Below are 14,396 nucleotides of genomic sequence, written 5' to 3'. Positions count from 1 at the left end.
TGGCTATCATGTGTAAAATCAGACAAGTGTTCGGTAAACAGGAAGTTGTCAAGTGATGAATCTGAAAACGCATCACACGGTATGGCTGACATATATAAATGTTGATACCAAAGTACAGAAAGGGTGGATGTGTAGTTCCTGAGAAAAATGTGACGAAAGTTTCATGGGACGGACTGACTGACGGACGGACTGACGGACGGACGGACAGACAGAGGTAAAACAGTATACCCCCCCTTTTTTAAAGCGGGGGTATAATTATATATGAAAAATGAAAAAAATGTCTATCTTCAGAATTCTGAAAAGACCAAATTATGACTAAATTTAATTAGGAAAGTGTCCATGGGACTCAGATGAAGCCCCCGCATATAATTTTATAAAGAGAAATGACTTAAGAACAGTAAAGTGATACTACCAAATTCATACTTGATCTGAATTTTGTGGCTATTAGCATTGTGAATAAGTTTCATAACATTTGGTTGAGCCAAAATTAAGTAGGAGTACTTAAATTTCAACAATAGTAGATGTACTAGGGTAAAACTTAAAGTCCCCTCTGCAAGAGAACAGAAAATAGCTTGTATATTGAAAAGCTATAAAAGAATCAAGCAATGAAAAGAGAATTTGATGTAGTCTATAACAACGAGTTTAAAGTAAACAACAGCCTATGGTAAGTACATTATTGTAGACACGGCATTAGCCTTTATGACCGTGTGTACAGAAAAAGTAATGATAACCCATCTTACATTATTCAGGTTAAATTTTGTGCAATTACAGCTTATGTCTTCACTGACTGACAATAACCAAATTACCTGTGGTTGGAACCTGTTTGTGGCATTGACAAAAAACAAATACCCTGTGGTTGGAACCTGTTTGTGGCATTGATAATAAACAAATACCCTGTGGTTGGAACCTGTTTGTGGCATTGACAATAAACAAATACCCTGTGGTTGGAACCTGTTTTTGACATTGATAATAAACAAATAACCTGTGGTTGGAACCTGTTTGTGGCATTGACAATAAGCAAAAAACCTGTGGTTGGAACCTGTTCTTGGCATTGATAATAAACAAATAACCTGTGGTTGGAACCTGTTTGTGGCATTGACAATAAACAAATACCCTGTGGTTGGAACCTGTTTTTGACATTGATAATAAACAAATAACCTGTGGTTGGAACCTGTTTGTGGCATTGACAATAAGCAAAAAACCTGTGGTTGGAACCTGTTTTTGGCATTGATAATAAACAAATAACCTGTGGTTGGAACCTGTTTGTGGCATTGACAATAAACAAATACCCTGTGGTTGGAACCTGTTTTTGACATTGATAATAAACAAATAACCTGTGGTTGGAACCTGTTTGTGGCATTGACAATAAGCAAAAAACCTGTGGTTGGAACCTGTTTTTGGCATTGATAATAAACAAATTACCTGTGGTTGGAACCTGTTTGTGGCATCACTTAAATGTCTGCACCATTGTAAAGCCTGGGCCTGACTGCCACATCGAAACTTGTAAACATTGCCTATAAAAAATACTGATCTGCAAGTTTATGGAGCTAAATATCAATTGAAATATATACATGTATCTATAATTGATTTAAACATGTGTTCTTCTATTTATTTTCCTGGTTCACATTAAAAGATTAACTTGCAAAAACATCTGAATATTTAAAGTTTTATCATAATTTATTTGCTTAAATATGCAAACGGGATGAGAACCAATTTGATCAAACTTATATGGTTTTCTCCTAAGTGAATATTTAAAACTCATCAGTTGAAAAAAACTGACAAATCCATTGCAAAAAAAAAAGAAAATAAGATGATGAAAACACAAATAAGTCCAATGAACACTACATAGATAAAACTAAGCAACACAAACCCCACAATTATCTGGGGATGATCTTATATACTCTGTAAGGGTTAGCAACACAAACCCCACAATTATCTGGGGATGATCTTATATACTCTGTAAGGGTTAGCAACACAAACCCCACAATTATCTGGGGATGATCTTATATACTCTGTAAGGGTTAGCAACACAAACCCCACAATTATCTGGGGATGATCTTATATACTCTGTAAGGGTTAGCAACACAAACCCCACAATTATCTGGGGATGATCTTATATACTCTGTAAGGGTTAGCAACACAAACCCCACAATTATCTGGGGATGATCTTGTATGCTCTGTAAGGGTTAGCAAGGCCTGCAACTTTGATTTAATATTTTCTACTCATCATATCTCATGTTCATTATACCCAATTCTCCATTTATTTCATTTTTGAATATGTTTTAGTTGTATTGTTAACTTAAAGAATACTTTAGGAAAACATATACTAGAATACATAGAAATAATCCAAAACATTATGAATGTAAACAAATACCATGCAGAAAAGATATTTTTTTTACGATTTTACCTTTCATTGGATCTGTAAGCTGGAATGCATCAGGTTGAAGTGGATTATCTCCCATTACTACCATCCATCCCACTATTGATGTCATCTTTGTGGGACTGGTTTTAAACTGTAATAGTTAAAATTATAGTTTACAAGCATTTCAGGCCTCTACATTAACATTTTTTCTAACTTTTTCGGACAAGTGGCAAGAAAATCAGCTTGTCCGAACTCTTAACTCACTTGTCCGAATTCATAATTGAAAATCTAACATATTGATGATTTATGCAATAATAACACTTGGGCTTTGATTGTACCTAATAAAAGGAGCATTTTGTAATGTTATATGAATACCGCATCAAAGTACATTTCATTATTTCAGAATGAAAGTTTTTTTGCAAGACTGTGTTCTCTGACTCAATGTCACTATCATTTGTCAATCATTAAATCATCATTTCTTCCCAAACCACTACGTTCCCCTATGGACCTATTCATTCTTTAGTAGTGGTATGGGTTAAACCAAGGACGTAAATACACCTGGCCACCTTGAACATGTACATGTATATGAGTAAACCTTTTTAATTTATTGATGATGTCAAAACAAGCTTTTATAATTTATTTTGATTTGTATATACATTGATATATATGATCATGAAGTACATAGATATAGGAAGATGTGGTGTGAGTGCCAATGAGACAACTCTCCATACAAATAACAATTTAAAAAGTAAACCATTATAGGTAAAGTACGGCCTTCAACACGGAGCCTTGGCTCACACCGAACAACAAGCTATAAAGGGCCCCAAAATTACTAGTGTAAAACCATTCAAACGGGAAAACCAACGGTCTAATACACATTTTACAAAAAAATCTGCCTTTTTAGATTTTTTTTTTTTTTTCATCTTAAATTTTTATATCATAGATCTTATCAAATAAAACCTTTTTTAATGTATTGTTATGCATAAAAGCAAAATCAAATGAAACATACTTTAATTTAATGTCTTAAAGTTTAGGTAAAACTCCATATGGAGGTGCTCCTAATTCAAGGAAGCTTATACTAAGAAGATACATTAACATTGGTTTCTTTCCCCTTACTTATATCCCCCTGGTCAATGGCTGCCAGCATGTTCAAAACTCCAAATCAGAGACATATTATACAAGTTTTATATGTCTCTGGTTCAATCAATGAATAATTATTTCATTAAGTATGATCAATAAAACAATCATTCATATTTTTGGGAATGTATAAGTCTTGAATTTGATCTATTTTTATCTGACCTTGATTTTTCACTTGTCCCATCGGACAAGTAGTATGGTGAATCTACTTGCCCGACACCTGTGTCCACTTGTCCCGGACAATCGGACAAGCGTTAATGTCAAGCCCTGCATTTGCCAGGTTGTAGTTGTAAGTTAATTTATTCAAATTATGTGCATGTGTCCTCCATGAATTACAATTCTGCCAATAAAATTCAATTTTATAATTTTTTTAAACTAGATTAGACTCCAAAATTATGTTTATTCATTTTGAACATTTTCACAAAAAATCAGAAAAATATATGGAGAAAAAAAACCCCACTTTTATTTCATATTAAAATAATAATTTATTGTTACAGTAAACATACACATGATCTCTCTGACCCTCGTAATGTCTTGGCAGGATAATATAATAACGACGTTCCCCATAAGGCTACCCAGTATCTTGTCCACGATGAAACCTGAAAGAAGCATTCAATACAATCAGCACAAGTGTTTTAACATAGTTTCTTCTTCAATTTAATATTTAGCATATAACTTAAACTTGACAAAATTGTGCAAAGGTTTTTTATTTGAATAATGCAGATGGTAAAAAACTTTATCTGAAGTAAAAATCAGATTTTATTTTTACTAAATTTATTAAATCATTCCAATAATGGAGAATGAATGTCTGATAGTAAAATGTACTTACAGTTGGTTTTTTGCCATCTTTTAAAATAGTTCTTCTCCGTAAACAGCCTTCACAGGTGAAGTTTTGTCGGTAATTGTTCTGTATGTCGTCAGATTCTCTCCATTGCCTGACAAAATAAAACACACACATTAAGACTAAAACAGAAACAATCTCAATCCGTCAGGATTCTTATAATTAGGTATAGTTAGTTTTAACATGAAGAAAATATTAAAAGATTCAAGAATGGGCACTGGATACTGTCATTGTTCAAAATTCAAATTTAAAGTACATACATATATAAACAAATAAATCATAAGTAATATTAAAGTTTTTAAGTAACTATGATTCTATAATTTATAAATTACAGAATATTTTCAGATGACATTAACTGCTCTGTTTAATGAATATCAACAATTAAAGTATTTTTTAAAGTAACAAAGACACATTTAGTGGTCTTATGTCAGCTGTACAATGATTTGAGTAGGCATTTGTGAATGTCAGTTAAACAATGCTTAAAAGAGGGCATCTGCTGATAACAATTCCACAGTTATATATGCTATTTCAAAATATCTCACTGGTTGGTTTTCTTAATCAAAAAACCAGTCTACTTACTGACTTCTCAACGGCCAAAAAGTCTCCTGATCTGTTGAACTGGTATCTGCTGTATCAGCACTTTCTATAAAAAGCATAAAAATAGAGTATTAATATCAAAAGCTTTATCAATCAATAAATTAACATTAGAAGCTCTATCAATGTCTATATCAATAAAAACGAAATTAAATTCAAAAGTTCTGTCAATCAATAGATTAACAGTTGTCTATATAAAAATTAATGGTGAATGTTTCCATGCAATACAGAAGATGCCACTGCTTGCATAAAACTTTATAAAGGGACAAACTCAAGAACTGTTTAAAGTGAAGCTACCCAAATTCACACTTGATTTGAGTTCGGATAATAAATATGTAAAGATTCAAAACTTTTAGGTGAGACAAACTTAAGTTATTGGAAGGAAATGAAGAATTCAGCAATTTGTTTAATTTCTTGTACATATCTTGAAATACAAGAACAGGAAAAGTAAACCATCATACATTTTTAACCTAAATTTTTGAGTGGGTTTTGTTAGTTATGTTTGCTTGATTCTAAGGTAGAGATTGTTTTGTCACTAAGCTATTACTTACCTGAGATTCTACCACAAATTGAGCCATCACTTGAGGCACATGGTGATTCCTCCAGAACACTGTCGTCCAGAAGATGTCTAATGCCTTGAATATAAGGTGCCGTTGCTTTACTGGGTAAACTATAGGTTTTATCTGCTGCAGGTTTATGACAACTTAGAAAGCTATAAAATAATTTATAGACATGTTTTATTAAATTTTATATAAACAGCGGATAACAAGCATGCAGGTTGAGTAAATATAGTCTTTCATTCAGAAAATATTTAAAGCAAAGCAATTGTAGCCTGTACATAGGTACAGCAACATGTAAGGGTAAGTACCAAAGCATTCATATTTCAGGTCTTGTATCATCATCAATGTTCAATGCTTGTTTCTTTAAAACTTATCGCATAATTTCCTAATTTTCAAGTAATTAGTATAATGCTTCAAAACCATAACATCATAATAAAGATGTTTAAAAACACTAATTTCTATAACTTACTTTGCACTTAAACTTTTAGTTTTTCTGTGTGAGGGACCATTTTTTGTAAGACCAGCACATGACGTCAACACATTACGGGGTTCTGTAGCAGGAGATGGGGGCGCCACCATTATCTGTATATCTTCTTTTGATGACGAGAGGTTTTCACTCATTGGCTGTTCAACTTTTAATGAAAGTCTGAAAAGACATAAATAAAATAAAATTTGCAAGAAAGCATATGCCTTATTATAATATTTGATTTCAAGTTTTTTGAAAATAAAAAAAATACATCTTGTTTAACTAGACAATAGAAAGAAAGAAAGAATTATTCAGCATTTCATAGATATGATACTAGATTTGGCAATGACCTGGTTTAACATCTTTTCCTTAGAATAGCATGACGTTATAAAGAAGTTATCGAGTTAATTCCGGTCTTTATCCTTCTTTTCTTCATATATTCCATGTTTGTGTGCAGATAAAACCAAATGTAAAATTTCTATAAAAACAAACTTAAAAATCTCATAAGAGCATAAATGATCGATATGTAAAAAGCTTCAATAATATGATTGCTAACTTTGTTCAAAATACATAACATACAGATTTTATACATACTTGTAATTATCGTCTTCTACAAACTTTTGTAATTCCTCTATGTAACGGACAGATTTTAAATAATTCTGAATATGATCTAATACTTGTACATTATCTGAAAATAAATAAATAGAACTAGTATTCGGCAACAAAGGAGAAGGTTCACGAAGGGTTAAAATTGGCCCTGATTTTTTTATGTTTTTTAAATTGGGGCAAAAAATTACAAATGTCACATAGAAATACTTGTGATAATACTACGAAGACAAAAATATTTTTTCTGGCACTTTCCTTTACTATTTATGCAGAAATTACCCCTTAAATGAGCATAATTTGTATTAAAAAGGTCAATTTTGGTACTTCTTGTCCATAATTTTAATTGTTTTTGGCATAATTAACCTTGGCCTCCATCTACGATCCAAAAACTTTTTATATTGATGAAATCTATATCAAAATTGGAATATTTTGGTTACAACACATTCTGGATTGTAGGTGGCGGCCAAGGTGTTTCAAAAGCTTTTAGGTCTGAAAAATGCACAAAATCATCATATTTTGACAAAATGTCCAAAACGGGCTTACTTTGGTGAATATCTTGTAGTCTTATGAATAGAACTGATATATTTAGCATTTATACTTTTGAAATAGACCCATTTACGAACCAAATTGAGACCTTTTTGGTGTTTTATGATAAAGTTGATATTTTAGGCCATTTTGTGCCATTAGTGAACCTTGTCCTTTCTATTGTAATGAATTTTTCATTTCTTTTTTTCAGAAAAAACATAATATCTTTAATTTTTTAATAAAGAAAATTGTATAAGTGTGTTTATCTTATAATATTTTTCTTTATTAACTGAAACTTAAGTTTCTAATACAACATTAACATTTTTCATTGTTGATCCTTATAAAGTAATAAATGCATTTTTAGTATATTTATTCAAAATAGACTTTAAATTTCTAAATTACTACACATGTTCACAGAATTATAAGCACTTATATTTACCATAACTGGATTGTTGAAAGTCAGCTATAACTCTCAATATATTATTCATCTGTAATCTCCTTGGGTGGCTCTCTAGGCCTCCAGAGTGAGGATGTGCCACATCGATGTAGATCAAATCAGATAAATATAAACCTGAAACACAAAACAATAAGAAGTTAATAGAGGTTTAATTATGAACAGCCTAATCACTGAGTTTCAGGGGAAAGTTTCTGCAATGTAAGAAAAAAATATGCTTGGATATAGAAATTCTTGCCAAGGGATTACTATCAATAAGGAAAAAAACACACTTTCTATTAAAGCTGAATTGATGTTCAGGAGTTTTGACGTGAATTCTTGTTGTTGTCAAGTTAAATATGCTTTACAACTATAGAAGAGCAATGGACTATTCCATGTAATTGCCAAAATGCCCAATCTCTTTCACAAACACCTGGTCTAAGCATCAATAACTTAACTAAAAGATCTGGACAACATTGTAGTTATCTCCCTTAGATTTGCTTACCTTGTTTTTGGTGTGTTGTGATGCATGACATTATAATTATCTAACAATCTGGCAGACACAATTGACCAAGTTTCTAAGGAATGTTAATGTATCCAACAGTATTTCACTTTTTTGTTGTTATTGTCATGTTATATCAATTTTCACATTAAGGCAAACATGTGTACCACCAACAAATACCACACATTATAGAACAGGAGTTTGTTTAAAATAAATGCTGCTATTTTTTTTAAACTATATTGCAAAATTTAGGTATTTTCTTCTACATGTCTTATTGTAATTGTCTCTCTTTGTCTTGTTTTCTTCTTCTTTTTTTGAAGGGTGGGGGTTGTTTTTTTATAATTTATTCAATGCATGTAGTATACTCTGTAAAACAAGGGAACAGCTTTATACAACATAAAATTCTGACCTAAATATGGGATACATGGTAATTTAACACTGTCCATGTAATCTCGTAATCGTTGTCTGTTGTTGTTTTCAGAAAATAAATCAGCAATTTTTTCGTATACAGCTTTATCTTTTCTGGAAAGTTTCTGAAATAATAAAGTACTTTGTCATAACATGAACATCTAACAGTGTATTTGCCTGTATAGAAGAAACTTATTTGAAACAATTTTAACATTTTGAAGCAGAGCAAGATAATTATATGCATGTAAACAAACACATAACATTATTTAGATCTGTGTAACAAATGATATTTTAATTTGGTTTTGAAAATTTCTTTTGAACAAGCTACAAACTTCAAAATGTTGAATGTTAAACAAAGAAAATAAACTGGCGAAGACTTTTGGTTTGCATTGACTTATCAAACTAATTTCCATGTATAGTCAATAATTTCTATATTGCATTTTTCTTTTTGTATTAACCCTGTGCAATACATAACTTTTTTACATGTTGCATTTTATTATTGTTCATCTGTTTCTTCGTTATAAGTGATCACTGTTTATAGTTAAATGCTGTCTATTTTTCAGTTACATGTTCAACTTCTTAATTAGTTTGCTCATAGAAAAGATTATGTGAACATATTCTACAAATTTAAGATTTTGTGAAAAATTTGTGATTTCTTATTGTCTGTTTTAATGTGTTAATACTGCATGCAAACCTTAAAGAACCTATTTAAGCTAGATGTCTATATTTTTTTTTTACAATTGGTGAACTTAATCAAAGGATGCAGACATAAAAATATGACACCCTCGAGTATGAAAAGTTAAAGTCCTAAAAACTTTATTACCATCCAGGTCTTGGACAATCTAAAAATAGCAGCACTCTGTAAAGCTGATATTACAGCCATAACAGCATGTAAATTGTTTAATTCTAATAATCTCTGAAAAGACAATGTATATAAAATTATTTTTTTTGCTTTAAAACATTATTTCACATCAATCTATGCTAGCTAATACTTATTGGAATTATAAAACCAATGTATGTATATGTCAAATCTCAATATTTTTGATGGCCATGATATTTCGTTCATCAATAAAGAATGGTATAATGTGCATGTTTTTGATCTTACAAGTTCTTCTTCAATTCTATGGCAAAAACATTTTCAAATGTATGGATCATTTTGCTGTAATGGTTGATGAAGTTTTAAGCATTTATTATCTCTTGTGATTGTAGTTCAGAACACATATTTCATAAGAGACATTTTGATGTAATTATTGCTTCTTTGTGCAAGGTATGTTTGAAAGCTGTTTGCCATAACTTATAAAAGGAAACCATGTCCAATGTCTCAAGAAAGCAATGTGGTTCTATTTTTGTTGTTGTTGATGGAGACTTCACAACTTACCTTTGAAATTTTTATAAAATGAGCCAAAACTTCAGCTCTGGTATTCAGTGTCTGACAATTTAAAATCTCTCGCTGAACCCAAAAATTTACCTGCAAGAAACAAAACAGTATGTTTATTAAAACATTATTGTTAGAAATATTTTTGTTCGCAGATTATAAGTCTTGTTAATTCTAAAAGAAACTTTCTTAGCTGACAACAAGGCATCATAAGGAGATGCTAAATATACTATTAAATATTCATTTTTAGCTGCTTAGGAATGGTAGTTTTGTACAATGTAGTACATATATTTGTACTGTGTACGACAAAACTCTTCATTCTGTGATGCTCTTTCTTTTTACTGACAGTAAGACAAAAGAAAAAAAATTCTACTGGAATAGTAGAATTTTAAATTCCACATGCCACGTTTTAAATGTGTTTGCAGTGTGAGCCTAATGTTACCCCACCAGTGAATTGGACATTCCATTATATGTTAGCTGGTTAGCTGTTTATTTTTAATGTCACAACAGTAGGACACAAAAATATTATTCTTATAAATAAACTTACATGATTAAATCTCCTAGTAAAAGCCACAACATTTGGGGCTTTAATCAATTTCTCTTTTGTTGTCCATGCACATGATGTTAGTTCCTAAAAGAAATACAATTCATTATACTCCATGTACTAACTCAAATTAACTTCAAAATTAATGAACATAAAATGTTGTTTGTTTCATATGCTAACTGAAAAATGTACTGATATGCACTGTATTTGTTGTCATTTTTTGAACTTTTTTTTAATTTTTGGGTTATCATCTCTTGATCTCTCCTTTCGTATGTCTTTTTTGTACATTTCCTTATTTTGTGTCATAATATCTCTTAAATTTTTACTCAATTGAATAAATCTTTTTTTAACACAATACAAATACGAATGCTTTTATCTTCTTTTTTTTCAACAAATATGATCGATTGATTTTTGGTATTTTAACGCCACTTTTAAGCACCGCATGTAAGCTATTTCATGGCAGTCAGTTTTTATTGGTGGAGGAAGCAGGAGTGCTGGGAGAAAACCACTGACATCCTAGTCAATTAAGATTGGAGTTGAGTGCACCTGCACAAGCATGGTTTGAACTCACAACCTCAGTGTTGACTGTCTACTGATTACAGTAGTAACTACTTAGACCATTTGGCCACTGAGGTCCCCTTTAAGAAATATGAATGCTTTTATCAAATTTTTAAAACTGTAATGCTACTTTCTTTCTTTTTTTTACTTGTTTTACTTCTTTAAATTCTGCACTCTCTCTCAGCAGATATTTTATGAAACATTTTAAACAATCATCAATGGTAAACATGTTTAAACAATAAATTTAACTGATTCATGTATGTACCAGATGCAAATTTTGGTCACTATGTCACATTTGACATGTTGACCTATTTTAATCTTGACATTTGACAGATAGTTGTTGACATAGAATCCTCTTTTCCCTGTCTCATCTCCTACACAAATAATTGTTTAGATGAATAAGATAACACGGTTATACCTTGTCTTAATATGACACCCCAACAAATCAGATGAGATTATAAGATAAACATGCAACATAGAAAAGGTTATATTGGTTCCTACGTAAGTGTTAAAAAATGTATATAAGTTCCTAGAGGAATTCATTTACGTATGAAACAAATTGAGTTTGAGTCTGACATATTTCAGATTTTGACTTTCTAGTATAGTAAATCAATAACAGCCTTGTCATACCATCCTCCATTCAAAGATAAGTCACTTTAATACGCTAAAATTTCCTCCAAATAAGTTATTTTCAAAATTAATGTGTCCATTTATTGAACACTGCACAAACCATTTAGATTTGCCATTGCAGAAAATTATGCATGAAGATATTGAAGATACTTGACAGCTGAATTATGGTCATTGAAATGTTACAGTTTACAGCAGCTAGGTAAATGGTGGTTTTGACAACTTACATCAGGTAATATGTCCTGAAACACAGGTAAATCCATCAAGGTAATCTGACTCTGTAAACAAATAGAAAATAGGTTTATAAAAATAAAGTCAAAGTTCATTTAAGTTCAGCAACAGAATTTGTTCTTCACATCTTGATACTTTTAACAGTTGCTTCCCTTGTTTTTTTGGTTTGTTGATTGGCAGACAGGAAAGACAACAAAATTGACTAAAATAAAACTACGGTATGCTTTTATATATTTTGTAGACTGGACTAGCAGGACAGCCATACATAAGTACTGACACAGATATGCAAATAAGTAATCCATATGTACATAAAACTGAAAAAGTGAATCACATTTAGGAAAATAACACATATATCGTATTACTGTTTACTTCAGTTAATAATACCCTTATAACAATTCCAGTGTGTCAAACGCAGTAAAATTGGGTTACTTCCAAATAAATATCAGTTTGAATGAAAACAACTTGCCACCTCCTAATAACCATGTCACTTTCATGAACTTTTTTTTCAACCTTGGAAATTTGAAACCTTAAATTTTCATTTTTAGTTGTTATTTGTAAAAATTTCCTGTTGATTGAGCGTTAGTTTTTTGACATAATAGTCAAATTGAGACATTGAACTTTTCTATTTGTCCTTGTGAACCATATTGGGTGGTCTCAAGATCAGCCTCCTACTAAATGAGTGTGCCACCAGGAGAGTGCCACCAGTGATTTTTCTCATAGAAATTGAAAGTACCAGAAGCAAATCATTGTGTACGATCAAGTATCATAGAATTAATTCAAATTGACATCAACTAAAATTATCAGAAAGCAGAAATGACATTGGAAAACCAAGTGATTGAAAAAGTGAAAAAAATTATGCTTTCTAATTTACTGCAAGACCTGATATCTAGTATGTTAACCTCAGTTCAATTTTTATTTCACTAGGATAACTTGTATTTTTCAAGATTTTTTATAAAACTTTGTTTTAAGCCTTACAGCATAATCATCTGGTGAGACCCGTAATACATCGAAAACTACAGCATCAAACTTTTTGGTTGTCTGTGACTGTTTGTCAAGTGATTCCTGGCTTCCTTGACTGGTTCCCTGTAATATAGAAAAATAACAGTTTAATAGATTGGAATTAAATGAAAAACATTGAAACAGAGTTCATAGATTGCAATGCAATATTATAGGGATGTCAATGAGTACTCGAATACTCAGATATCCCTGGCCAGGACTGAGTATCGATTACAAAAATGATACTTGACTAATCGGTCTCCTGTTAAAATGTTGTTGCTTTCTTAAGTTTAACCAAAAAATATTTTCATCGAGAGCACCTCCCGGGACATTATATATTATTCATTATTCAAATTTGTTAAAACTTTGAATACGATTCGAATGTCTGTGTTGAACTGTCATTTAGAATTCCTCAAAACAGAGATATATGTAGGATATGTATATGAACAAGAGCATTTTCCAAGGCTGACACTTTTAGCTAACCTTAGTCATTCCTCCACCTCTCTCAAACCATATATTTTCATCTGCAGGACCGTTAGTTACCTAAAATATTGCTACGTCCCAGAATAGGTTGACAAGATAATATTTTTAAATAAGAAGAAATTCGTTACACCCTGTATCAACCTTCAGGAAATGATTAAAGGGATAAGTAAGTTATAATTATCACCCCTTTGATTATCATTGAATTTGTTTTTTTACTGTTTACTGTTATTTGAGTAATAAATTTTTTTTCTATAGATATAATTAATTTATTACTTGATAAAATTACTACCAGTTTATATAATTTGTAAATGTAGTAAATGAGCTAATTATTAATTATAGCATAGAATTCCTTGGACTATGATCTAGTCCTATCCTGACCTATGTAATAATGTTGAGGGTTTTACAACTAACAATACATAAAATGGTATATTTTTGTGTTTTTATTTTGTGAATGTTTTACCGAGTGAGTACTCAAGTATCGCTCGGTAAATTCAACGAGTAATCGATTAGTAAATCTTCACCAAGATGACATCCCTACAATATACTGATGTCTGGTGCTTTTGTCATCTTTAGATAGAATCAAACTAGAGTTTTTTAAAGCTGCCATTACACATTTTTTTTAATGAATTTATTTGTCCAAAATGTGACTAACAAATTGCGCAGGAATCAGAATGATAAAAATTCTTTTTTTTACTGCTATTGACCATAAAAGTATTATCTGAGATATTATATGGTCAGACTGCCCATTTAAGGAGGTCCCCTGGGAGGCTTTATAGGAACATTTTAATATCATATACTAAACTGGTCAATGCAGTAATTACTTGAGTGGAACCTAATCATATTTACTGAATCATTCAGTTACAAGATGTTGTGTCAGAGAGTCCAGACTAGTCAATCACTTGGGGAATTACTCTATGCATACATTGTACTTTATCTATATTATGTCCAGTTTTAGTAGCAATATCTTTTAACCATTTATCATGTGTGTATTATACAGTTTTATCCCTTTGATTCCAAAGAATCTTTCCACACTTTTACTTTCCTATTGCCTTTTGTGTGTAATGTTTTAGAACCAGATAAATAGCCAAATAAGATTAGAAATGGTGTTCCAGATAGAATAAGCTTAGAAATGGTGTTCTAGATAGAAA

At 31.1% G+C, this 14,396-nt stretch overlaps 1 protein-coding gene across 6 annotated transcripts in view; it reads right to left on the bottom strand.

Annotated features, from left to right (window-relative positions):
* LOC143063101 (ras-specific guanine nucleotide-releasing factor RalGPS2-like) overlaps nt 1–14,396 on the bottom strand; it is a 54,856-nt gene that overhangs the window by 542 nt on the left and 39,918 nt on the right. For all 6 annotated transcript variants that reach the window (XM_076235062.1, XM_076235066.1, XM_076235063.1 and 3 more), the window contains 15 exons: nt 12,745–12,852; nt 11,766–11,816; nt 10,357–10,440; nt 9,813–9,902; nt 9,258–9,350; nt 8,436–8,559; nt 7,531–7,662; nt 6,555–6,648; nt 5,964–6,140; nt 5,486–5,646; nt 4,920–4,983; nt 4,329–4,434; nt 4,006–4,098; nt 2,408–2,513; nt 1,423–1,514 (listed from right to left, as the gene is read on the bottom strand). In XM_076235062.1, the coding sequence (XP_076091177.1) occupies nt 1,423–1,514; nt 2,408–2,513; nt 4,006–4,098; nt 4,329–4,434; nt 4,920–4,983; nt 5,486–5,646; nt 5,964–6,140; nt 6,555–6,648; nt 7,531–7,662; nt 8,436–8,559; nt 9,258–9,350; nt 9,813–9,902; nt 10,357–10,440; nt 11,766–11,816; nt 12,745–12,852 (1,575 nt within the window). The remainder of the gene's footprint in view (nt 1–1,422; nt 1,515–2,407; nt 2,514–4,005; nt 4,099–4,328; nt 4,435–4,919; nt 4,984–5,485; nt 5,647–5,963; nt 6,141–6,554; nt 6,649–7,530; nt 7,663–8,435; nt 8,560–9,257; nt 9,351–9,812; nt 9,903–10,356; nt 10,441–11,765; nt 11,817–12,744; nt 12,853–14,396) is intronic.

The sequence above is a fragment of the Mytilus galloprovincialis genome, chromosome 2 (assembly GCF_965363235.1).
Source record: "Mytilus galloprovincialis chromosome 2, xbMytGall1.hap1.1, whole genome shotgun sequence".
Classification (NCBI taxonomy): Eukaryota; Metazoa; Mollusca; class Bivalvia; order Mytilida; family Mytilidae; genus Mytilus; species Mytilus galloprovincialis.
The sequence above is the reverse complement of the archived record's forward strand: the minus strand, read 5'-3'. Positions and strand labels throughout refer to the sequence as shown.